The sequence below is a fragment of the Carya illinoinensis genome, chromosome 10 (assembly GCF_018687715.1).
Source record: "Carya illinoinensis cultivar Pawnee chromosome 10, C.illinoinensisPawnee_v1, whole genome shotgun sequence".
Classification (NCBI taxonomy): Eukaryota; Viridiplantae; Streptophyta; class Magnoliopsida; order Fagales; family Juglandaceae; genus Carya; species Carya illinoinensis.
In genome coordinates this window covers 684,588-710,732 of record NC_056761.1, presented here as the reverse complement: position 1 = coordinate 710,732, position 26,145 = coordinate 684,588, and the positions used below count along the sequence as shown (strand labels likewise).

At 38.1% G+C, this 26,145-nt stretch overlaps 1 protein-coding gene across 4 annotated transcripts; it reads left to right on the top strand.

Annotated features, from left to right (window-relative positions):
• The first annotated feature begins 1,192 nt into the window (after positions 1 to 1,192).
• On the top strand, positions 1,193 to 25,860 carry LOC122279710 (1,4-alpha-glucan-branching enzyme 2-2, chloroplastic/amyloplastic-like). Of its 4 annotated transcripts, XM_043090489.1 has the most exons (23): positions 1,206 to 1,389; positions 1,537 to 1,720; positions 3,303 to 3,460; positions 4,348 to 4,628; positions 5,581 to 5,679; positions 6,571 to 6,613; positions 8,900 to 8,959; positions 9,509 to 9,589; positions 15,833 to 15,949; positions 16,448 to 16,531; positions 17,454 to 17,575; positions 17,767 to 17,886; positions 19,188 to 19,317; positions 19,483 to 19,593; positions 20,179 to 20,307; positions 21,034 to 21,137; positions 22,459 to 22,603; positions 23,103 to 23,250; positions 23,398 to 23,498; positions 23,688 to 23,765; positions 24,621 to 24,776; positions 25,237 to 25,311; positions 25,410 to 25,860. In XM_043090489.1, exons 2-23 carry the CDS (start codon positions 1,594 to 1,596, stop codon positions 25,515 to 25,517), a joined length of 2,577 nt encoding a protein of 858 aa, XP_042946423.1. In that variant the 5' UTR covers positions 1,206 to 1,389; positions 1,537 to 1,593; the 3' UTR covers positions 25,518 to 25,860. The 4 variants fall into 4 exon arrangements, with proteins under 4 accessions (XP_042946426.1, XP_042946425.1, XP_042946424.1 ...); XM_043090490.1 differs by having other exon boundaries at positions 1,205 to 1,720; positions 3,375 to 3,460; XM_043090491.1 differs by lacking the exons at positions 25,237 to 25,311; positions 25,410 to 25,860 and adding an exon at positions 24,899 to 25,193 and having other exon boundaries at positions 1,196 to 1,720.
• Positions 25,861 to 26,145: the final 285 nt, after the last annotated feature.

Sequence of the window (26,145 nt, the reverse complement as noted above, 5' to 3'; positions counted from 1 at the left end):
CCCATCTTCTCTCTCAACTACGGTTCACAAAATTAAAGTAAATTTTGAAACCTTGAAACATAGTCCACGGAGTGGCTCCTCTTTTGGAGTTGTCCTCCGCTAGAATAGGCGCCTCCAAAGAATGGGAAGAAGATGGAATGGGCAACATGAACATCTTAAAAACTCGGGCAACAGCTTAAAGCTTCAATTAATTCAATTAAGTTGGACAACATGAACACCTTAAAGTTTCAACGATTCCAATAAAATCTATTAGAAAGCTATGGCCTCCAAACAATCTTCTCTGCTATTAATCAAAGCCAACTGACATCGTGTAATAGTTTTCAGATAATTAAAAAAAACACACAAAACCCTTTAGTTGAGAAGCTGCGAGCGAGCGATGGAGAGAGATAATGGAGAGCGAGTTGGTCGAGCTTTGCATCGAGGCGGCGTGCCAGAGCAGAGAGAGCGTGGAGAAATGGCGGAGACAGAGGCAGAGCCTCGAGCGATTGCCCTCTCAGCTCGCGGACCCTTTAGTTGAGAAGCTGCTTTTCGGAGAAGCTGCAACGAGGCTACTTCTCGATGCCTATAACTTGGATTGAAAGGGAAGAAGGCTGCGATGAGGTTAGTTGAGACTTGGCTTTTGTTCTCTTTGAACGAAATGGAAAGTAGATGGCAAACATGGACTTTAGAGAATAGCAAGTGTGTGAGATATTTATTTATTTTTAATAGATGCTGACGTCAGCCGATTGCACGACGACTGTACGTAGCAAAGCCCTTGTACAAAATAGGTTAGGGAGGTGAGTTATAACTTATATGCTTGCAAACATGGACGAAATTGGACCGACGTTATAAGGAGAAGGCCATTTTTTTTTTCTTTTTTAACAGTTCATAAGTGTGCATTGCGTAACGTCCGTACTATCATTTCCATAAGGATTTTTATTCGGTCATGATTCAACATTGAATGGGTTTTACTCCATTTTCTTTTTCTATTTATTACTCAAATTAAGTTTCCTATCATTATTAATAAAGTACGTATATATTAATCAGAGAATTTAGTGAAAATCATTGTATTAACATGATTACTTTAATATAGTGATTGGTATCTTATCTTATCCTCTCATAAGATTATTCACCAATCACCCAAAAGATCCTTTTTTCTTTTTTCAAAAAATGGGGATATGAATCTGCCGTTTAGGGCGCCTCTTGATTTTGACGGGGATGGTATATTCATATGTGGATGTTATGCTCCATCAAGAGTAGGAGAACTGTTTTTTTTCCCGAAAGAAAAGGAGGGGGGAACCCCACGGCCTTTCGTTTCTGATCTGCAACGACACCAGAGGTGCATCTGGTAGCCCACGATATACCGTGGTCTGCAAAATCCAAACGATGGACGACGCAAGATCAACCTCGGTAGGTCCCACCCCATACAATCCTCTACTTCACATGTAGCACCTTCTCCATGCACATGCGCCACTCTCTCTCTCTCTCTTCACGCTTCTCTCGGTGCCCGCGACTCAAAAAACACTCACCAGTACTCTCGGTTTCTCTGTGGCTCAGTGCATAGCCTAGACACTTCTCTCGGTTTTCAAAGCTCTCAACAAAAATACTAGCAAAATGGTCTACTCAATCTCGGCGATGCGATCCCCGTCCGTTCCATCGGTGTGCAACTGGTGTCGATCCACCTCCAATGGCATTCGCAATACTAATATCTCCCTCTTGCTGAAGAAGGAACCGTTTTATCGTAATACAACTGTCTCTATCAATCTTTTTTATGTTCTTGCTTTCGAGTTTCTTTCTTTCGTTCTCTGTTCTGTTTGCCTTACTGCTTGATCCTTTGATGCTTTGAGCTCTGGCGTCTTGATTTGTTTGCTTATATAAACAACTTTCATACAACTTTATAACAAATGCAAGGAGTATATTCTAGTTGCCATAGTGATATTGAAAATGATACTGTATTTCATTTATGACGGTGACATGCAAGTACGGGGAAGTCTTCCTTTTGATTGGAGGGTAGGTTGCTACAAATAGTAACTTCGATAATTATGTATGTACTATGTACGATTGGATTCTGATTTCTCTTGTGTCTTCTATGTTCAATCTCGAGCATTTTTTCACTGTAGATTGAGGCATTTTCGGTCCATGAGAGCTCTGTTTGAAAAGAGAGAGAGTTAACGAAATGAAAAGAAAGAGAATTAAAATACAACGGACTTATTGGTCCAAATCCTTATAGCTATTGGCAAATAGTAATCGCAGTATAGAAAGAACGATATGCGATTATTACGTAGCTTAAGGTGTAACAGGCAGTGCAGGAGCTCGCGCACTAGTGGCTGAATCCGACTTTTGGACGGTTCGTGCTACTCTCAGCAATACGCAAGTGTTTATTTATAACGTATATAATACATACGGACGCGCATATATATACTTCAAAATATGTATATATATGTATATATAATTTATATATACATACACAAATTTGTTCTACAGACTTCGAAATATATAGAACAAATTTGTTGTAGGTACCAAATCGTGATTATGAAGGACCATTATTACCTCTCAATGATATAATTTTTTCCTACTTGTAGAAACTTCTTTTCCTAAATTAGAATATGCACGGAACCTCTTTATTAAGGAGCTTTAGAGTTAGGTACTTTCTTCGAGTGACAAATCAAGGCTGCAAAGGTGTATGATCCAACATTCTAGGCACCCGGTAATTGGAAATGAGGTTTTAGGCTCAACCTTGGTGGTTACACTGGCGTGAAATTATACTTGTGGAGATGTTAACTGAGTAGAAATCCGAAGGATAATATTGTTAATGGTAAAGGTGCAAGTTGCAACTTGTCAAGCTTGTTATTTCAACCTCAACAGAAATTTGGAAAGTTTGAAGTTGCTCCAAAAGCTGGCGGGAACTCCATGGACATTTAAATTGAAGAACATGCGCATGAGATGACCTAGATTCACACCGAATGCCGGATATGGCATCATTCTCATTCCTTTGGTTTTTAAGCTGGGTAGTTACATCTTCCGGTTGTCTTGAGTTATTGAGATTTTGTTAAATTAGGATAAATAAGGGACAGTTCTCAGATGTGCATTCTTAACGGCTGCATGCAGTGCTTCTTCTTCATGGTTGGTTTCCACTAAAATTGATATTTTTTACTTTTTGACCTGTAAAATTGAATAGTTAGTATTGATCAATTTAAATTCTGAATGCATTATGTTGGGGCTCATGTTGTATTTTCTATATTTATTTTCAGATGATGATTTTCAAATATTGCTACTGTTTCCTCCTATCATAAATATAAATCTAATTTGATGAGTGTTTATAGGGAAGGTCTTTGCCCGAATGTCTTCTCCTGATTCTGATTCCTCATCTTTAAATGTTGCCACATCTAATAAAGTCCTAGTTCCTGGCGGCCAGGGAGATGGTTCTTTATCCTTGACAGATCAGTTGGAAAACCCGGAAACAGGTCTGGAAGATCACCTGGTATGTGAGTACATGCCCAGATGTACAATAAAGGCATATTATGTGCATACATCTACCTTTATGGTGGCAAAATTTTCCTGTGCTTGTGTTTTTAATGTCTTATACATGCTGTAGAAATAACGAGAGACTAGTTTTTTACTTTGTGAACGATAATGACAAATTTTTAAGGGATTGATATGGAGTACTCTTCCTCTATGTACAATGTATACTATTTTGAGTGAGAGAAACAGCAGTATTTTTAATATTGTTATGGTTTTTAAAATTAAGCATAGTGTTTATTCTTAATGCAATTCTTGCGGACATATTCATATTTGTGAATAAATCCAGTAGTTCATTCTCAAACCCATCACATGATACTCCCCACAAAATTATGAAACGCATAGTGTTCCGTTAAATCCAAGCTGATGACTCCTGTAATCAAGAGACAAGAGGACTAGAATTTAAAGGCTCATAAAACCTGGGATCTTCCCCCGTATAGATGATTAAATAGGAAGAAGCAGGATTTTCTGTAGCGTCCACATCAGCCTGCCACATGCTGTGTGTCTCACTGATGGGTGCTACAAGTTCTAGCAGAGAGTTTGAACCACCCATACCCAAATCCTCCCCAACAGAGTCTTCTCCTATACATGTTAATTTCTTTTTTATTTTAAAATCACCAACTGGTTATTCTCGCTGGTGGCCATTAAGGCTAAGTACTTTGAGTTATCTGCAAAGTAGCAGATACGGATTCTTGGTATTACAGAAAAGCTTAGAGGTTTCATTAGATCGGTGATTATGGTCATTTTTCTCTGAATGCCTTCTTTGCTTTAAAATTCTCAAAGCAGAATTGGTTTGTTGACAATCTTTACGTGCTTGAGTTAATTTTCTTCTGTCTCCTAATTATCTAGGTATTGCATGATGTAAATGATCCAACTATTGAACATGAAAAGAAGCTTGAGGATGAAGAAAAGTTTGTTGAACCACCCAGTAGATGCCATGAGATTGATAATGAGCAAGATTCTGCTTCTTCAACATTTGCAGGTGAGGCAGCATCTGCTCCTATTGATGGGACAGAAAGTATAGAAGAGGATGAAGCTAGAACAAGAACCATTCCCCCACCTGGCACTGGGCAAAGGATATATGAAATAGACCCACTTCTGAACAATTATCGCGAACATCTTGACTACCGGTGAGATGCATTTTGATCTTCTGCTTATACAAGTAATACACTGAGACAGAATGTCTGAGCTACTAAGTGGCTAAAGGGTGCATAATTAGTTGCTTCAGGTCATGAACATTGTGGCTGCAGTTATCAACTTTCTGTTGATGCCTATGTGTGTTTCTTTTGTTATATCTTGCTGGATTTTCTTGCAGTTGTGTCAATGTGTTCCTGAAAAGGTGTTAATGTTCACATGGAGTTATTGCAGTTTGTCATTCGTTTTGAGAACTTGTTAATGTAGATAGAGACTTGATTCAATTTTAAACTGAATAGGAGTATCCATAGAACTCATGCTGAAGCATCAGACTTAGGTTATGTGAAGAGTCCTTGCATTTGTGATCTTGTTCATAGACAATTAAGCATGTCAACCGTGAACCTTTAAAGCAGTATCAAGAGAAGACATTTTTAACTAGATATTCTGATTTAATTTAGCTTTTTGGAGCCCCAACTTAACTTCCTCCTTTTACTCTATTCATTCACCAGAATGGAAGCTAGATTTAATCTCACCTCTTCTCAGTCACCTGATTATATTGCTAGCCATTTACCTTTTGTGTTGTTGGTTTCTCCTGCACTAGCTTTAACAGCTTAAGTGGTGAGGTAGGTCAAACCGTATTCAGAATTTTTTTTTTTAAGGGTCAAACACAGATGGCTAATCACTCTCCATGATAACCCAAAGCTGTGAATAATGATGATTATTCTTCATTTAAAAGTGTGACTCATAGATTGTGTGGTTTGTATAAGTAAATACTTGAGGGTTATTCTTACCTAATGGTTTTTTTGTTATTAATTTTAGTTGATTAAACAGTTCTTTGTTTATGTTTCTTTTGTTTTCCCCCTAAATTCTTGACATGCTCAATAATGTCCAAGGCAGTTGTAAAACTTCAATATATATTGTATGCCAATATATTTTTTTCAACTACAGTTATGGACAGTACAAAAGACTGCGTGACACAATTGACAAATATGAAGGTGGTTTGGAGGTATTTTCTCGTGGTTATGAGAAATTTGGTTTCACTCGCAGGTATTACTAGATGACCATTTTGGAAGGTTGATTTTTTTTCTCAATTCTGTATGCCCTGAATTCAATTGTTTTCATATTGTGCACATTTCTCTTAGTTGTTTGTGATCTGTTATTACTTGTATTATATTTTTCATCTTCGTGGAAGAAGGGAAGAATAAGAAAGTATTAGTATTTTTTTTCTTCAATTGATCAGAAGATTAAGCAAACATTTTGCCGAGGTAGAGAAGAGCATAGAAAATCCTATGATGTGGCTTATTATTTGTATTACAAACCTCCTTTTCTGGTGTTACGAATTTATTGTCCTTTAGTTCATTGTTAAAATTCTCATTAGCTTGCTTAAAAGATTGTTGATTAGGACTATCAATTCATCGTTGCGTAGACTTATTTAAGCATGATTAGTATTTTTTAAATGCATCTTACCTTTGCTCAACACTCCCTGATTAAAAGACCATTTGAGTATTTATTTCCAAGTGCTGGGAATGCAACATATGTTTGGCTCTGAAATAAAAGAAAATGGTACGTGAGGTTGCTCCATGAACCTTCGTGTGATTGATTTTGATTTGCATAGGAGGGGTGGAGCTCATAATTCAAATTCATCTTGGGTTTTTGATAGATTAGCATGCTTCTTCTAGGTTAAACAAAAGATTGGTAAGCAGACCAATTTATTCTGCATGTGAGTGACCTTTGGCAGAAAGTATATCTATCAAATTGATACCCTCTTTTCCTCGTCACGGCATAGCTCTTTCATATATAGTTTATATACTCCTAAATTCAATTGCGTACATCTTGTGGATTAATATGTGCACCTAGTCAGAAACTGCTACCGTCTCTCTCTCTCTTTTAGTAAAGTATTATTTCAGTTGATGATTATAATATCAAATGCTTTTCCAGTGCCACAGGCATAACTTATCGAGAGTGGGCACCAGGAGCTAAGGTTTGTTTGACCTCAGTTCTGTTTTAGGGAGATTTTGTTTTTCTACTATTTTTACTTTTACTAAAGATTTATTTCCTTTTTTTATATATTTGATTGAAGGTTTTATTAAAAAAACATACAAAAAGGTGGAGCCCTAATACAGAGGAAGTGTACAAGAGAAAAACCTTACTATAAATAAAAAAAGAGTTGCGAACCTGCTCAAAAGAACAGGATACTGAAAAATAAAGTTTTAAGCTGGAACCAGGTTCTGCCTAGTCTAAGTACCGGTATTACAAGAAGTATGGGTGCAGGCATCCCTACCATGCTCATGACTGCAGTCAAAGATATGGATGAACCGATGGAAAATTTTATCAAATGTAATTTGGAGTAGTGTATCCATCCTTTTATTAGAAAAAAGGGGGTAACATTATTGAGATGATTGAAGTCAAAACTTCTAAGATCTCTATGCACGTATTACCTGCAATTCAGAATGGGTTATTTAGCAATTATACAAAAGGGCATCCAAATATCCAAGTAAAATTTGAGCGTAGGTTGGCTGGTTGGAAAAGGTTATATTTATCCAAAGGGGGGCGGCTCACTCTTATTAAGAGCACTTTCTCAAATCTTCCTACGTACTATTTGTCTCTATTCCCTCTTCCTGCTAGCATTGCATGTAGAATGGAAAAACTTCAACGTGATTTTTTATGGAGTGGAATAGGAGAGGAGTTTAAGTTTCATTTAGTGGGCTGGGATAAGGTGTGCATTTCCTTGAGAGATGGCGGATTGGGGGTTAGGAATGTGAGGATTCTTAATAGGTCTTTATTAGGAAAATGGCTTTGGCGATATAACAATGAGAGTGGAGCCTTATGGAAAGGGGTGATAGATTTGAAATATGGTTGTGAAATGGGGAGTTGGTGTACAAAAGAGGGAAGGGGGTCCTATGGAGTGGGGTTGTGGAAGTTCATACGGAAAGGATGAGATTCTTTTGCTAGTAATACTCGATTGAGCTTGGGGGATGGAAGAAGGATACGCTTTTGGAAGGATTGTTGGGTGGGTGACACAGTGTTGCAGGAGGCTTATCCCGCTATTTACAGTATTGCAAGGGATCCAGATGCCATGGTAGCTGATTTGAGGGTAACTATACAAGGTTCACAAGAGTGGAATATCAGCCTAAATAGGGAGGTACACGATTGGGAAGTGAACATGCTGGTGGATTTTTTTAATTTGCTATATAACATTCCTATTGCTGCCACAACTGAAGATGTGATGATTTGGAGACCTTCGAGGAAAGGAAAATTCACAGTACGCTCGTTTTATAATTCTATTACTGGGCAACAAGGACATTCTTTCCCCTGGAAGAACATTTGGAGGACTAAAGCACCAACAAAGGCTGCCTTTTTTGTTTGGACAGCAGCCTTAGGCAAGATACTGACTAATGATAATCTGAGGAGAAGAGGCCTTGTTATCACGGACTGGTGTTGTATGTGTCAGAAGAGTGGGAAAACGGTGGATCATCTACTTTTACACTGTGAGTATGCTAGAGACATGTGGAACTACCTTTTCAGCAAGATGGAAATAGCATGGGTGATGCCAGGCCGGGTGGTTGATCTTCTGGCATGCTAGAGAGGTATTACTGGGACACCACAGATTGCAGCTGTTTGGAAAATGACCCCTATTTGTATTCTTTGGTGTATTTGGAGTGAACGTAATGAGAGACTCTTTGAGGACCATGAACGTTCCTTGGAAGAGTTTAGGAGTTTCTTTTGGAAGACTCTATTTATGTGGGCTATTGGGTTGGATTTAAATGGGCTTAGTTTTCATGATTTTCTTGTAACTGTTACTAGTTCTTAAAAAGGTGTATGCTTTTGTATACCTCTAGTGTACTTGGGCTATGCCTATCCTTTTATCAATGAAATATCATATTACTTATCAAAAAAAAAAAAATATCCAAGTAAAGGGGAGAGAGTTAGAAATCAAGCTCTAAAGTTGAATCATGAAGTCTAAGAAGGAACCTGAGGCAAAAGAATAAGAATAAAAACTGAATGAAATATGGGCCTTGAGGACCCATTTTGAGCGTTATTTTGATAATTTGGATGAGCATGTTAAAAGTAGCTTGGCTTTTTTAACATTTTTCACAATGTAATTTGGGGAGGCTTGTGTGAAGATATTTATGATAGAAGATCTTCATAGTCATAAATATCAAATGCCTTTCCATAACTAGTGGTTCTTGAGCAGCATATTGAAGTGTTAGCTTATTGTTTTCTCCTCTTACTTACATATCATGTCGTCATTAAATGCATTTTGCAGTCAGCAGCCTTGATTGGGGATTTTAACAATTGGAATCCTAATGCTGATATTATGACCCAGGTATTATTCCTTTCTTCTTCTTCTTCTTTTCACTCATTAGTAGGAGGTTGGAACAACCTATATTTACATTATCTAGGGAATCCAACCACAATATTTATATTTACATTTTCACTCCTTTCTTCTTATTATTTTTTATTTTATTTTGTTCTTGTTAAAATGATTGAGTTGTTCTACTTATCATACACCACATATTTGTTATAGAAAAATTGAAAAACAGATTAAAATAGGTGTGGTGTGTGGCGTCTGGAGATGATAAGTAGAATTATTTGGTATTTATATATAGGATTTTTAATAAATGCAGTTGGGTAGGATTGGGCATTCCACCTTCCAACCTGATAGCAGTCGAAAGGAAACTTCCTCTTCTGAAAACTGAGCCTTGGGGAGGGAGGGGAGAAAGAATTGAGGGCCAGTAACCATGTTTTAAAATCAATTGACTTTTATGTTTGCTCGCATAACTCTTCTGTTCTCTTCTAGTGTGCATATTTTTTTCCTTCTTTGTTTCCATTTTTGTTTATGTACCCCTTGCAAACTCATTAGTTATATGAACAGAACGAGTTTGGCATTTGGGAGATCTTTTTGCCAAATAATGCTGATGGTTCTCCACCAATTCCACATGGTTCTCGAGTGAAGGTAACATTCTTCTGTAATGAATCTGCTCAGTTGAATTTTGATGATTCAATATAGTGAGTATTTAATGCTCTTTGAACTTTTTCCCTATAAATATTTTTTTTCTTTTCTGAATTGACAGTATGTAGTTAGAAATTGGTTATGACCTATGTAGAGTGGATCTTTCTTAGCATACATGTAGGTTTCTATGTGTCTGTTTGGCTTGTTATTTGTGCAAAATCTTACCAGATGAGATGATGCTATGTGTCTTATAAAGGCTACTCCCCAGCACAGTGAGTTTTGAGTATCACATGAAACCTGGAAAATTATCCCCTATCAAGAAACAGTTTTGAAAATATTATGTGTTTTCTGCTATGATGGATGGCAAATTAGAAATGTTGAAAGCCGTCGTGATTGAATCAAAATCCTTTGAGGTGGTAAGGGATGGCCGTTGGGTGTCTTTTACTGAAAGAGGTTGGAAGTTTGTTAAAAACATGTGTTTGGAATTGGCAATGGCACGTTGGTTCTCGTTGCCTTGGAGGATTGTTTGAAGGGTGGGAGAAAGGAATTTTATACAGCTCATTGCAAGGGAGATAGGGGCTTTATAGCGCAGAGGTGCTCAAACTACCATGGTGCTTTCATGGCTTTGGTAGAGTACAAAAGGGGTGGTTGCCGCAACTACATCTTTATACCAGAGGACAGAGATGGTAAGGAAGTTGATAGAGGTGTTGAAGGAGGTTGGTAGAGAGGGTTGCAATACTTGACCGGCACCTTCTGCAACGATTGTTGATGCTTCTACACGGTCTTACAGGGATGCTCTGCAACAACCAAGGGTCCTTGTCCAAAACCGTGAACCTGCTAGGCTGGGCATAGTCTTTGATAGACTGAAGGGAGCTGCTGCCACTTCTGTAGGGGCTCTGAATCGAGAGGGGAGTGGCAGGGGACCTGCTGGGCTAAATAAGGAAATGATGCTTTAGGCACTGAGTGATGTACAGAAGGCAAGTGGAGGATTTGCAACTTAATATAAGTTGGTTGCAACGGTTTGTAGAGGAGGAAGAAAGGGTTGGGCTAGGCTTGGGCTTGGGAGATGGGTTAAGTGATGGGAATGATAGGGGGCCCAGGAAGGTAGACTTGTCAATAGGGAGGGAGAGGGCTCAATTGGTCTTAATGTGGTGTTGGGCTCAAACTTAGTTGGACCCAGTTCTAATGGGCCTTTCAAGCAGGCCACATGAGTGGGTTTCAACTTGATGGGCATGAGCCCGGTAGCGTAAGGCCTCAACCCGTTACCAATAAGTCCCAACCCATCGGGTATAATCAAATTTGGAAAATCCATAAGGAAGGTAGACCCACTTCCAACGATAAAATCATAGCCCCATCGGTGAACACATCGGAGGCACCACACCCAGCGCCAGTGACTTAGACAACGTCGATGACCCAGACAACGCCGGCGATGGTGGTGGAACAGGTTCTACTGTTGCGAGAAGAGGAGAAAGCTGTGTTTCGGCCTCCGAGCGCTTTTTTCCCTGATTCGTGTTCACAGACTTTGTTGACACACACCATAGAAGTACCACCTCCTCTGGTGGAGGTTTCTCATGGCTCTGTCGTGCATCTTGAGATGTTATCGGTGGATGGGAATGAGAGGGTGGAGGACAGCTTTGAGGAGGTCTCTTTGAGGCACTCAGATGGTCCTGTTGTGCATCTTGAGCTGCTCTCAGAGGAGGGGGTTGAGAGGAGGGTGGAGGACACTTTGGTGGAGTTTTCCCCAAGGCACACGAAGGGCAGTGTTGATGTTGTGATAGTCCCTAACACCCAAGTATCTACTCCTCCTTATGATGGGCATAAAAACGTGGGCACAATGGTAGAATGGGAGGGTGGAGTGCAGTTTGGGGGGGATGGGTTTCTTGTTGATGGGGATCCAATTCCTTTAAGCTGTCTATCATCGAATGAATTCGAGGTTTCTGATTGGGTGTTTTGAAAGGTTAAGGATATTCAACATGTTGTGGGTATGGAGTGTGAGGAGCAATTTTTGGCTCTTTTCACGTCCATTGAGGCAGGTCATTCTCAGTCCAAGAAATCTGGAACTAAGAAACAGAGGGAGCTCAAGAGACTTAAATGGTCATTGAATGGGGGTAACTCAAGCCGTGAAAGGTCCAGAGGGAAGGGGATAGCGATTCCTTTATGAAGCCGAAAATCGTGTCTTGGAATGTTCATGGGCTGAATGAAGATAATAAGCGACTGCGCATCAAAAACTTGCTTCAGGGTTGGAGGGCGGACATTGTTTGTTTACAAGAAACCAAACTCAAATTGGTGATTAGAAAATTAGTGAGAAGCGTGTGGGGCTGCCCTTATGTAGATTGGGTTTATCTGGCTTCGAACGGGGCTTCGAGTGGTATCCTTGTGATGTGGGATAAAAGGGTGGTGGAAAGAGTGGAGGACTTTGTAGGGGAATTTACTGTGGCATGTTCCTTCAAGATGGTGGAGGATAATTTCTTGTGGGCTTTTGCAGGTATTTGTGGACCGAATGTTGACAGCACCAGGAGAATATTGTGGGAAGAACTCGCTGGTATTTACAGCTGGTGGGACCTTCCATGGTGCATTGGTGGCGACTTTAATGTCACAAGGTTCCCTAGTGAAAGATCAGGAGATAGTCATTTACGCCCAGCAATGATTGAATTTTCAGAATGTATCTTTGACTTGAATTTGGTGGATCTTCTGCTTATAGGTGGGCCCTTTACCTAGTCCAATAGCCAGACGTGGTCTCAGCTGGACAGATTTCTAATATCACCGGATTGGGAAATTCATTTTCCGGAGGTGTGTCAAAAGAGGTTGCCGCGCCTATGCTCGGATCATTTTCCCATATTACTGGATGATGGCGGTATTCAAGGAGGGCTAAGGTACTTTAAATTCGAAAATATGTGGCTTAAGAGTGAAGGCTTTTCCTACATACTTGCAAGTAAGCTAAAGGCTTTAAAGAATGATCTAAAGCTTTGGAACTTACAAACTTTTGGTGATATAGGGGAACAAAAGAAAGCATTATTGGAGGAGTTACAGAATCTTGAGAGGACAAATGAGAATAGAATCCTTGCCACAGTTGAAAATGCTAGAAAAGCTGAATTGGCATCAAAGTTGGAGAGAGTGATTTCCTTAGAGGAAATCTCTTGGCAGCAGGAGTCAAGAGCACTTTGGTTGAAAGAAGGGGATCGAAACACAAAATTCTTCCATAGAGTGGCTAACTCTCATAAGAGAAACAATACTATTGAAATGATGAAAATCAATGGTATAGAATGCACGGAGGCTCCAGTGATCTGGGAACATGTGGTAAATTTCTTTGAACACGTATTTACAGAACAAGAGGGGTGGAGACCAAAAGTAGATGGATTGAGTTTCGACTCTATTGAGCCCCAGACGGCGGCTTGGTTGGAAAGAGCTTTTGAGGAAATTGAGGTATATGAGGTGGTAAGAAGAATGGGGAAAGATAAAGCACCAGGTCCAAATGGATTTTCTATGAGATTCTTTCAAACATGTTGGGAGGTAGTGAAAGGGGAAATTATGAATGTGTTCTAGGAATTGTTCTTGGCTGAAAAATTCAAGAAAAGCATGAATGCCATTTTTATTGCTTTGATCCCGAAGAAGCCTCAAGCGTCAGAAGTGAAGGACTTGAGACCTATTAGCCTCATTAATGGGGTGTATAAAATCATCTCCAAGGCGCTTGCCAACCGGTTAGGGGAGGCCATGGGTAAGATAATTTCGAAGCCACAAAATGCTTTTGTAAAGGGTTGTCAAATTTTGGATTCTGTTCTAATAGCCAATGAGTGCCTGGATAGTAGATTAAAGTCTAGTAATGCAGGTATCATTTGTAAGCTAGTTATGGAAAAGGCATACGATCATGTAAACTGAGATTTCCTTCTTTACTTGTTGAAGAGATGTGGTTTTGGGGAAAAATGGTGTTCATGGATTAGATGGTGCATTTTGATGACAAGATTTTCTGTGCTGATTAATGGCAGCCCGGAGGGTTTTTTCAGTAGCTCTCGTGGCCTAAGACAGGGTGATCCCCTATCCCCACTTCTCTTTGTTGTTGTCATGGAGGCTTTGAGTAGGATGACAGCGGCGATGGTGAGAAATGGTTTTATGGCTAGATTCTTAGTTGTAGACCCATATAGGGGTCTGATCAAGATCTCCATTTACTTTTTGTAAATGACACTCTTAATTTTCTGCGAGGAAGAGCAAGATCAGATTAGGACACTGAAGGCACTCCTCTTATGCTTTGAAGCATCAGGGCTAAGAGTGAACTTTGATAAGTCAGAATTAGTACTAGTTGGGAATGTAAGTATCACCCGGCAGTTGGCCAGCTTACTTGGATGTAAGGTGGCTTCCCTTCCTATGACTTATCTGGGATTACCGTTGGGAGTTGCCTCACTAGCCTTATCTATTTGGGATACAATTATTGAAAAGATAGAGCGAAGATTGACAATGTGGAAGAGATTGTACTTGTCTAAAGGAGGCCAGGTGACTCTAATCAAGAGTACGCTCTCTAACTTACCAACTTATTTCTTGTCTATTTTTCCAATTCCAGCTTGTGTGGCAGCCCGGATTAAAAAACTCTGTCGTGATTTCTTATGGGGTGGGATGGGGGACGAACACAAGTTTCATTTAATCAGCTGGGATAAGGTTTGCAGGCCAACTCCGTCAGGTGGGTTGGGGATTAAGAACTTGAGAGCGTTTAATCGGGCCCTTTTGGGGAAGTGGCTTTGGAGATAAAATATGGAACCATAAGCTCTTTGGAAATTGGTGGTTGATTACAAACATGGTAGCTTATGGGTGGGTTGGTGTACTAGAGAGGGGAATGAGACATACGGAGTGGGGGTTTGGAAACACATAAGACGAGGGTGGGGGGAGTTTACTTGCCACACTAAATTTGTGGTGGGAGAGGGTACTCGTATAAAATTTTGGAGGGACATTTGGTGCGGGGAGGCTCTAAAAGACTCATTTCCATCCGTTTTTCGAGTGGCCTGTGACCAAGAAGCTTCAGTGGCAGATCTTATAGTTCATTCAGAAGACCAAGTCCAATGGAATGTCACATTTAGTAGAGCAGCCCAAGAATGGGAAATAGACAGTTTGAGGCTTTTTTTAGCCTTGTGTATTTTGTTAGACTACATGGTTTGCGAGCCGATGAGTTGTGGTGGACACCTGCTGGTAAGGGTATCTTCTCGGTTCGCTATTTCTATAAATCTCTTACACTTCTACTTGATTCTCACTTCCCCATGGAGAAGTTTGTGGAGGAATAAGGCGCCCCCCAAAGCACTCTTCTTCACTTGGATAGCGGTCCTAGGTAAGATCTTGACAATCGATAATCTGCAAAAGCGCCGGGTAATTATGTCAGATTGGTGTTGTATGTGCAAAAAAATTGGCGAAATAGTGGATCACCTCTTGCTACATTGTAAGATTAGCTAGAGCCGTGTGGAGCGAAGTGTTCAGTCGATTACATTTAAACTGAGTAATGCCTGCTACAGTGGTTGAGCTATTGGCCAGCTGGACAATTCTGGGTGGTGCTCCACAAATCAAAGCAGTGTGGAAGATGGTCCCCATTTGCATTATGTGGTGCATATGGTGTGAGCATAATGAGAGGACATTTGAAGATAAGGAGCGGTCTTTAGAGGAACTTCAATCATTGTTTTTCCGCACTTTATTCCTTTAGGCCATTGTTATAGATTTTAATGGCCTAAATTTCATGAATTCCTTGCTTCTAATATTACGAACAGGTTTATCTCTTGTATACCATCTTGTGTACTTGGGCTTTGCCTATTCTTATTAATACTACCGTTTACTTAATATATATATATATATATATTACGTTTTCAACATACAGATATGTATAACAACAACATGGAAGATTGAAACAATCAAAGCAAACACCATGATTCTTTAGTCAGTGCCTGAACTAATATCTTACATTACTTTTCTTTCTTTCTTTTTTCTTTTTTTATTTTTGATATTTCAAGTTTTTAGATAAATGACCATTGTTCATAGCAGCTAGCTTAAGCATTTTGTTATTGTGCCACCTCTCAGATAGCCTTAACCGTTCTACTTACAAGTTCCATAACTCCAAATATGGGACTGGCATTTCACACGGCAGTTTCCAGCTCAAAAACTTAGCTGGCAATACTACCATCTCAGTGACTCCTAACCACTATTTATTAGTAGTTATTTGAATAATTTTCTTTTTAAATGGAAGTGCTGTAAAATAACTATCTTAATCTTGAACTGTAGATCCGCATGGATACTCCATCTGGCATCAAGGATTCCATTCCTGCTTGGATCAAGTTCTCTGTACAGGCTCCAGGTGAAATCCCATACAATGGCATATACTATGACCCGCCAGAAGAGGTTTGGTTCTGCGATGTTTTCTTTCCTTCTTTGTTTGACTTAAAAAACAGCAAAATTCAGAATTTGAAATTTCGAAGTGCTGATAAATTTTGGGCATTTTGATTGGTGAAACATTTCTTCACCTTTTGAACAAAAATGATAGTTTTGAGGAATCCAGGTAAAATAGACACAGCAACAATAATCTGCAGTAATTTGGATAGCATTTAATAAGGTTCCAGAGCATTGGAACCTAATATGATTTTCAACAACTGTTATAGTGGCTCCTGAGTCCTGAGTATCGATGCCAATCATTCTAACTGGAAGTATGTCAATAATTAACACAACTCATCAGCTTAGTTGCCTTGTAGGCTGTATAATATCCATTCATGGTGAATGCTTGTTTTAATATTAACAGAATTCATATGTTAAACTGACTTGAATGTGCGTAGTGCACTCGAGTACGTTTAACATTTCTACCACTTATTCTTGGGTTTAAATTCTCTTGTTCACTTCTTACAGGAAAAGTATGTATTTAAGCATCCTCGGCCCAAGAAACCGAAGTCAATTAGGATATATGAGTCACATGTCGGAATGAGTAGTACGGTGGGCATCTCCCCATTTTCTCTAGCTTGTAATAAATTGTTATTCATCTCTAAGATGCTATTGTATGTAATAATGTCGTGATTTTAGAGCACTTTGGGAAGTTGCTTTCTACTAAAAGAATTATATTGAAGCTAATAGCATAGTATCCTAGAGCAATCTTACTCTCATGTACAAAGCTTAGATACAGCTTATCCAGATTATATGATTGACCAATCAATAACTTATAGTGCATAAAAACGTTTGTTTACAGTCTTTGATAAATACGTTTTTTTTCCTATAGGAGAGTCTTGATCCAACATACAGAGGGTATGTACTGGGACATTGAAATATATAAAGTGCTGCTCCAAGACTATGCCAAGAAATGATTTTCAATTATGATTGCGGCACTATTACTTCAACTTGAAAGTTAAAACTCCATTCCCAGAAGCATATTCTTATTACATTTATGTTAAAACATATAAGCGGTGCCACTACTAAAAATAAAATCTTCTTGTTCTGTGTAGTTATGGGCTAACATCAATGCACCAAATGTTTTGAATTCTTCATAGAAATAAAATTACCCAAAGAAATATTCTAATATTCTCTTACTAATCAACCAATATATGAAATTCTTCAAATGTTGATCCTTTCTTAATAACCATGATCATTGTTGCCCATTATTTCTGGCTCAAATGGTACTTCTATGGAGTGGAGGCAAGGTCGTTGGTGTGCAAGCCACTCTGTGGTGAAATGAAGAACTATGTTCTGTGTCCTTTTTGGTTAAGAAGCCACAATCTATTGCATGTATTAAGGTTTTAGCAACTGATACATAGAATATTGTGACTAGACTTTCCTGCACATCTTCCTTTTTCTTCCACTTGGATAGTCTTTCTTTTGTAATTTTCTTTTATGTTTCTCACAACCTTGTCAACTGCAAATGTAGGAGCCAAAAATAAACACATATGCCAACTTCAGAGATGATGTGCTGCCACGCATCAAAAGACTTGGTTATAATGCTGTTCAGATCATGGCTATTCAAGAGCATTCATATTATGCTAGCTTTGGGTAATATTCTTGTAGCTTCAACATTATGACCTCATTTTTTCCTCTTTGTTTGTTGGCTCTCCAGCATATGCTTTCATTATAGTACCGTGGATGGGTAGATGTGATCCCTCTATATTTTGGTGTTAGTGAATCATGTTCTCTTAGTTGCAAGATTATTGACAGATATACCTGAATTTTTTCATATGCTGCAGGTACCATGTCACGAACTTTTTTGCCCCTAGCAGTCGGTGCGGAACACCTGACGATCTCAAGTCTCTAATAGATCGGGCCCATGAACTAGGTCTGCTTGTTCTTATGGATATCGTACATAGGTAATGTGGGATTATAAGGCTAGTACCGTTTGCTAATAACATCTCTATGTTGTTCATGCTATTGCATTTTGATGAGTGATGTGCTTTTATGGTGCTTTAACCCATACTAACACTAGTATAAACTTATAAATTCGGAGACCCATACAACTACATGAAAATTGATTAAAAAAACATATATGTGCGCATAGGAACAACTCATTTATTGAAGGACTCATTCAGCCAACCTTGGGTAGCTTGGACCAAGGTCTTGTTGAGTTGAGCTGTAGATTTGTGTCTTCTAGTGAGGTTGAATGTTGTTAATAATAGTTTGAGGATGAAACCACATACTGCTTAGATGCTGTAATGTCATTTATGCTGCTTAGATGCTGTAATGTCATTTATGCTTGATTTTCAAATTTATCCTTATTTTTAATTGTTTTCATCTGATAAAAAAATATTTTAGAAAATAATAAATTGAGAAAACCTTTACTTACTGGCTTTTTTAGGGTATTCAGATGTCATGTTTCCTCAATTTTAACATATTGATTTCTGACATCTTTGACAGAATCGATATATCAAATTACAAACTTTTATGGCTTTTCCCTATCTGATGCTTTTCAATCTGAGTTGGACTTCACCGTCTTTTCTTTGACGTGGCTCAGAAATTGTTCCTGATGGCATGCGGTGCCTATTCTTTGAAAAATCCACATATTCATAACAATAATCTAAGGAAGTTTGAATGGGAGAGTTAGATAATAAATGCCCCTTTTTGTCTTTTTTAAATTGTGGATATATGTCATGAGACAAGAAAAAGGGAATCAAGAAACTCATAACAGCGCAAGCAAGTTTACTTTTACTGATCTCTACTAACTATTTATGAAAAGTTCTTATTACAAAAAAAAAAAAAAAAAAACTATTTGTGAAAGGCAGAGGTTGAGCTAGTCTCGGTCATTTATCTCATATCTTATATCGTCAAATTCATCCTCAGAATGTCTTCCGTAATAGCTCATTCAATATCTGCTATATACTCAATCTCATGTTTTCTTCTCCCATTCCCTAACTTCTCTGGGTGATGCAAAAAAAAAAAAAAGGTGTAAATGAAAGTAGCTTTCAAGTTCCCCAGCGTGTTGTATGATGAAAATAGTGTTTCGCAATTGTTGGTCAGTTTGATGTGCTACCGTACTCTTGACTCTGATACTTTAGGTATCATTAATTTTGTGATATGCATCCCAGTCAACTTTCTTTTTCCCTCATGTTATGTTCCATGTATGTGACATCACTTCTGGCCTTCTTATGTTTGCCTGCATATTGAATGAATCCAGCCATGCATCAAATAATGTGTTAGATGGGCTGAACATGTTTGATGGAACTGATAGTCATTACTTCCACTCTGGGTCACGTGGATATCATTGGATGTGGGATTCTCGCCTCTTCAACTACGGAAGCTGGGAAGTAGGTGCTTTTTCATCGTACTTTATATTAAATAATAATGATGAATTTTAATTGCTTTTTCAGCATACTTCTTCATAGTGTATATATATATAATGATGAATTTTGCTTTTATTTTTTCATACTATCCTATAGCTAACGGGGATTAGATTGCTCTTCTTAATATAGGTACTAAGGTTTCTGCTATCAAACGCAAGATGGTGGTTAGAAGAATATAGGTTTGACGGGTTCAGATTTGATGGTGTGACATCAATGATGTACACGCACCATGGACTGCAGGTATTATCTATATGCTTCAGTGATGTACCTTTGTGTTTCTTGTTGTGATATGATGAGCTGGTTACATGCTTTAAGAACAATTTTCATGCTTCAAAAATAATGTCTAACTACCAAGGGGGACATACAACATAAATAACGGAAATAATTTGTAAGGGATCTATTTGTACATGTTAAATCACCACTTGTCTCAAAAGTCTAAACTAATGGGAATATGCGAATTTAATCATCTAATCATTTTTTAACACACCCTCATGCATAGGTCAAACCCCGCATTAGTAATTTGACCTAACACATAGAATATTTGATTTAAACGAAAAGTACAGAGTGGAATCAGGGATCGAACTCAAGACCTTTGCTCTAATACCATGTTAAATCATTACTAGTTTTATGAGCTTAATCTGAGCAAAATAGTTCATAGTATATTTTAATAATACTTTTTGAACTACATTTGACTACCCCTAAAAATTAGCTATACATTCAGTTGTTGATAGATCCCAAAGTACGGATTGCATAGTGTACATATCTTATTGGTGTTCTATTATCATTAGTTTACCTGACAGTACCTTTCTTCTGTTCTTACCTTAGGTAGCTTTTACTGGAAACTATAGTGAGTATTTTGGATTCACAACTGATGTAGATGCTGTGATTTACCTGATGCTGGTCAATGATGTCATTCATGGACTTTTTCCTGAAGCTGTTAGCATTGGTGAAGATGTATGTCATCCAATATGAATTATATTAAGCACCTTTTTCTGAAAGTCATTTTTCTCCCTTGGAAGTGTCTGATGCGGATTTACCAGTTTCCTTATATTTTACCTAAGACCATCTTGTACAGAGAGCAGTTAGTGTATATCTTACCTAACCATGAATTCTCAAAATTTCTAGTAGCTTGCACAGTCATCTTGATGAAGCCTACAGCTCAAAAGTAACTGCTCCATATGAATTGTCTCACTTCAGACCTTTACTTCCATTTAGTAAAAAGTGCTTGTTTACTATGTTCAACTGTGAATATTCATCTTAGTGATGCAAATTTTTTCTTTATACAACTTTTCCTGGTATAATTGATTGCTTTGAATGTCCATTTCATCATAATTCCTTTTGTATCCTCTTAATGGTTAATGGTTGGCATCTGCTCTCTGTACAAGGAGGATAGTGATTTGGTTTGGTAAGGAGATTTGAATTGGGCGAATCTGAACTCTTTCGTAATGGGAATATGAGTACATTTTGTAGTAGTCCTTAACGACCAATTTCACCTTTTATGGGTATGTTGGGATGGTGAAAATGAGCCAAATGATGCAGAAAGGGAGAATAGTCTGAAGAACAGAAAAGTGGAAGGATACAAGTAGAAATTATGACTCTGAAGTCTCAACTTGATAAGATGAGACTGTTAGTCCTTCTCACTGGCTGTTCTGCTTAGCTTGAAAATTCTGTTCTCTACAGGTCAGTGGAATGCCAACATTCTGCATTCCTGTTGAAGATGGTGGTGTGGGCTTTGATTACCGCCTTCACATGGCGATTGCTGATAAATGGATTGAGCTTCTCAAGTACGTTGCTATAAGTAACCAGGAATTTGTCTTTGTAGATTTGTCTTCATTTATTTTTTGAGTCATAATTCATATTCAAGTTGAGAAGATTCTACTTAACCTTCAAGCTAGAATTCCTTTACAATCAATTGCCATCAATTAACGTCAGAGGGCATGAAAAAGTAGGAATAAGAAAACGAGGAAGAGACTCAGTACCACTATGAAGCACAGGCACGGAAGCAAAACTTGCTTATGGTGATTGATGTGCTGATATAAAAAGTCCCAAAGATAAAGACACTTGTGGGCCCAGTGTTCATATGTAGATTTACTTGCAAATCTATCATATGTTTGAGACATGCATCTTGTTCCTCCATCTCTTAGTGCATACTTTACCATATCTATATATCACTTTTGCTGCTTAAAACTTTGCCTCGGTATTTTTTATATGCCATTGTATAATTTGTGCTCAATTTAAATCCTTTCATTATAAAAATGAGAGGCAGACACGTGCTAATCCCTTCAATTACGTCTACTGTTTGATAATAATGTATCCTAGGAGGGTTGGAGAGGTATCCAGGAAATTAAGCATGTCCTCCTAACAGTGGACAGAGAGCTAGGAAGTGTCAAAGATCTACAGAAGAGCGTAGAAGTTTTAGTGTGCGTAAGCATCAATTCTACATAAGGTTTCTTGTGTTGGTGAAGGCGGAAGATTGTAAGGTAATCGAGTGGGATAAGCCCCCCAAATCTGTAACGTATATGGTGGTCTGGAATTTACTTCACTATTCTTGTGATTTTTAGATATAGTCACAAACTTCCTTCAAACACGTCAACATGGAGTCCCCAGTCAGTAGAAGATAGAAACAAAGTTTTATAAATGTGATGTGGGTTCTGGTGCTGTGAAATTTGTTAATACACATCTCTGAGTTTGGAAGGATGCAGGTTGGTCGTGCATGAAAAGAAATGCACCAGAGCATGGATCAGCAACACTTGTTGCCTAATGTTCAGTTTTTTTGTGGGAAGCTAACATCAAATCGTGCCCTCTCTCTAGCACTCTCAATTGATTCCTCTCTAAAAATAGCCTATATTTTTTCCTTTTTAAATGTCCAAATATAATTGCTCTGGCTCAAAAGTCTGATTTTTGTTTTCTTTCTCAAAATGACATTTTTCTTTTACATTATTACAAGTGATTTCATGTACTTGTTCACTTTCAAATAAAAGGTAAGCCAAAAATCAGAAAGCTAGCAATAAAGCAAGCAGAGGGAGAATACAACTTCTGTGGGACATGGGGATTATATGACTTAGCAAATGTTTTTTTGTGGCCTTATTATGGATATGTTTGCAGGAAGAGGGATGAGGACTGGAAAGTGGGTGATATTGTTTACACGCTCACCAACAGAAGGTGGTTGGAAAAGTGCATTGCTTATGCAGAAAGTCATGACCAAGCTCTTGTTGGTGATAAGACAATTGCATTCTGGTTGATGGACAAGGTAAGCTCTTACATGTACCATTCATAATGATTTCCTTCTAAAATTGTATTGATGCAATTTTAAAGAAAAATCTTTTTTTTTTTTTTTCTTCTATATGAGCTTTCTACATGTGAAGATCGGTACCTTGTGCAGCTATGCCTAAATGAGAGCATTATCTGGTAACATATGTTAAGTAAAATAATGTCATATATCTGCGATTTTTGGTTGTTTATCTTGACATAATTAATACAGGAAATTTAATTCCAAGTTAACATTTGAACAATATATTAATTACCATGTTGATTTTTTTTTTTTTTTAAGAAATAAATCAGGCTTGGTGATTGCATGCCATTCTGGTATATAATATTGTTAGTTATTTTTACAGTATTTTTGAAGAAATTTATATGATAAACACAAAAGGTTAGGAGATTTTATTTGTATGGTTAAAGCTTTGTTGCTCATATACTGGTGCATCAATACGTTCCCATGCTCATTCCAATCTTCTTGATCTCTGTTTCAGGACATGTACGAATTCATGGCTTTAGACAGACCAGCAACTCCCCTTATTGATCGTGGAATAGCATTGCACAAAATGATCAGGCTGATTACTATGGGACTGGGTGGAGAGGGATATTTGAATTTTATGGGAAATGAATTTGGACATCCTGGTAACTAAAAGTCAATGTCTTTGTACTCTTCTCAATTTATTTTATGATTCCTCTTTTTGTTTATGACTGTTAAATTGAATCAATGTCGGTTTTCATTGCTCTCAACAGATGTAGATGTGATACTATTTTTTCATTTTCCTTTTTCAGAGTGGATTGATTTTCCTAGGGGTGATCAACATCTTCATGGTGGTAAAGTAATTCCTGGGAACAATTTCAGTTTTGATAAATGCAGGCGAAGATTTGATCTTGTAAGTTCCTTTTTGATATGCCTATCATCGGTTATCACTTACCTCTAAGCATCAGTTTTTGGTTAACTGAGATTCATTCAAGTCACAGTAACACTCTGCAGTGAAATATGCACTTGCTTACGTTCTTCTTTTTGTGTTAAATGTAACTTGATATATATTACGTTTGCGCTTATTGATTATATGCACCAGGGGGATGCAGATTATCTAAGATATCATGGAATGCAAGAATTTGATCAGGCAATGCAGCATCTAGAAGAAACTCATGGTGTAAGTTCTTTCTTTGCTTAAATATAAAGCTGTATTCAGTTGCAGAGGTCCTAATTGTGTATTTGTCTATCTACTTGCCTGTGTTGATTCTTATGTTAGGTAAGCTTGTGAAACCCCAATAATATCTTGTGAGAAGTAAGAAGCCTGAGATGATGCTTTGTGTGATATTATCTATTGACTGCTGTTTCGAATCTTGGTCAAAAGTCCCAAAACCACTTTACTCCAGCTCTAACAGCACTTGCTCCCCCTACAAGAATAGGATGAAGGTTGAGGTTGCATTTCAAGAGCCACTGAGTGCACATGAAACTTACCGATAAAAAAATCTATTGTCCTTATTATCTGTTTCATATGAAAATTAAGATTTTGCTTGGTTCCACTGAAATGATTAGAAGAAGGGAGGGCAAATGGAGAAAAAAAAAGAAAAAGAGCGCCTTTGGAATCCTTGGATTCCTGGAATTTGTGACACGCTAGAACATTTAAGGCTTTTGGTATTTATTCCATGTCCCTTTATCATTATTGTGGTGATTTATTCATTTAGCTATCACTTTAACTTTGCCCTTATCAAATCTAATTTCGCATATCCAGAAAGAGTTATTTGTCACCCAAATCAGGTGATTTGGTTTCTTGCGGGGCAAAGGTTTATTACGGGAAGTAGTCTGTGGGATATAGTTCTTAATACATAGATTTACATGATTTTAACTGTTCTGAAGTAATTGGTTATTGTATGCCAGATTTGCATAATTTTTCATTGGTATTTGAGAGCTGCTTTCCCTGCAGATCTATGCTACTCGTGGCATTAAGTGGTCCTTTTATTTTCAGAATGGAAAATGATTCAGTGGTTGACTGTTGATGCAGTTCATGACTTCTGAGCACCAATATGTGTCACGAAAGGATGAAGGAGATAGGATTATAGTCTTCGAAAGGGGGAACCTTGTCTTTGTCTTTAATTTTCATTGGAGCAACAGCTATTCAGACTACCGAGTGGGCTGCTTGAAGCCAGGAAAATATAAGGTATCATATTTGTACCTTTTCACTCGGCGGGTGTTTTTTATGGCTTAAAGAATGTGAACCTAAAAACTAGATACCTTTCTGGTGGTCATTGCTATTGGATTTTTTGAAAGCTGCATCTTCAGGCACCCAAGATCTTGGCAACAATTTAAATTAGAAAATATTGGCGATGGTGGTAATGCGTTGGAAAAGGAGCAGGCAAGACAGTTTGTGCACAATTGGAGATGCGAACCATTACCATTTTGAGCGGACAATTGAACTTTGCAAATGCATGGGCATGTAGAGCGCATATCTGTCCATGACGGCCTCTGTTTTGTGTTTTTTCAATTTTATTTTATTTATTTTATTTTTTATTTTTTATTTTGCATTTAGAGCATACTTCAATTTTCTGTTTCCTTCTCAAAGGATGATTTTTTTTCTTTTAAAAATAAATAAATAAGCCATGCTGCATCCCTTCTTGCAGATTGTTTTGGATTCAGACGACCACTTGTTTGGAGGCTTTAGTAGGATTGATCACCGTGCCGAGTACTTCAGCTCTGTAAGAAACTTCTCTCAGGACGCAAATTTAGTTCCACGTTTTTCTGGCTTTCGCCCGTGGTGACCAAGGGTATTGAACTTTGATGGATGCCTATGCAGGACGGGTGGTATGATGATCGGCCCCATTCTTTCCTAGTATATGCACCATGTCGAACAGCGGTGGTCTATGCTCTAGCAGACGATGGACTGGAGACTGTCAAACGCTGATTTGATTTCAATCAACCTTTTCCCCATGCAATGTTTGTCTTGCTGCACTCTTGGATATGGCCCTAATACCTAATGGCTACTAGAAGCATTTCGATCCCTGTAAATTTCATCCAAGCTTGCAGAGACGATACATGAACAGGAGTAGACGTAGAACTTTCAGCACACAATTGCATATCATTCCGGAGCACAAGGTAGACCAATCCTAGGATCATATATGCGGCATTCTGTATGTATTATAAGTTGGGATCAATAAGAAGAAAAAATAAAGCAAAAAACTATATCAATCACACACGAGCACAAGACTTGTGTTGTTCGGCAACGTGTCACATCCACAGCTTCATAAGATGTTATTCTTATTAAAGTCTAATATACTATAAAGCAATACAATATGAGCGCCCTTACAAAAGTACAATATGTGTGGCGAAATCCTAACTAGGATAATTAGTACATAAACCCTAATTACATGTCGGGTCGGATCGAACTAGTTCAAAAACTAAATCGAGTTTAAAATTTTGAATATGGACAAGCCTTGTTAAAAATCCACCAAGAAAATTGCAACAAATTATTGTTAAGTTAATCATCAAATCGGATTTAAACAAAAACTAGGCTGCACACCTTAAAAACCCAA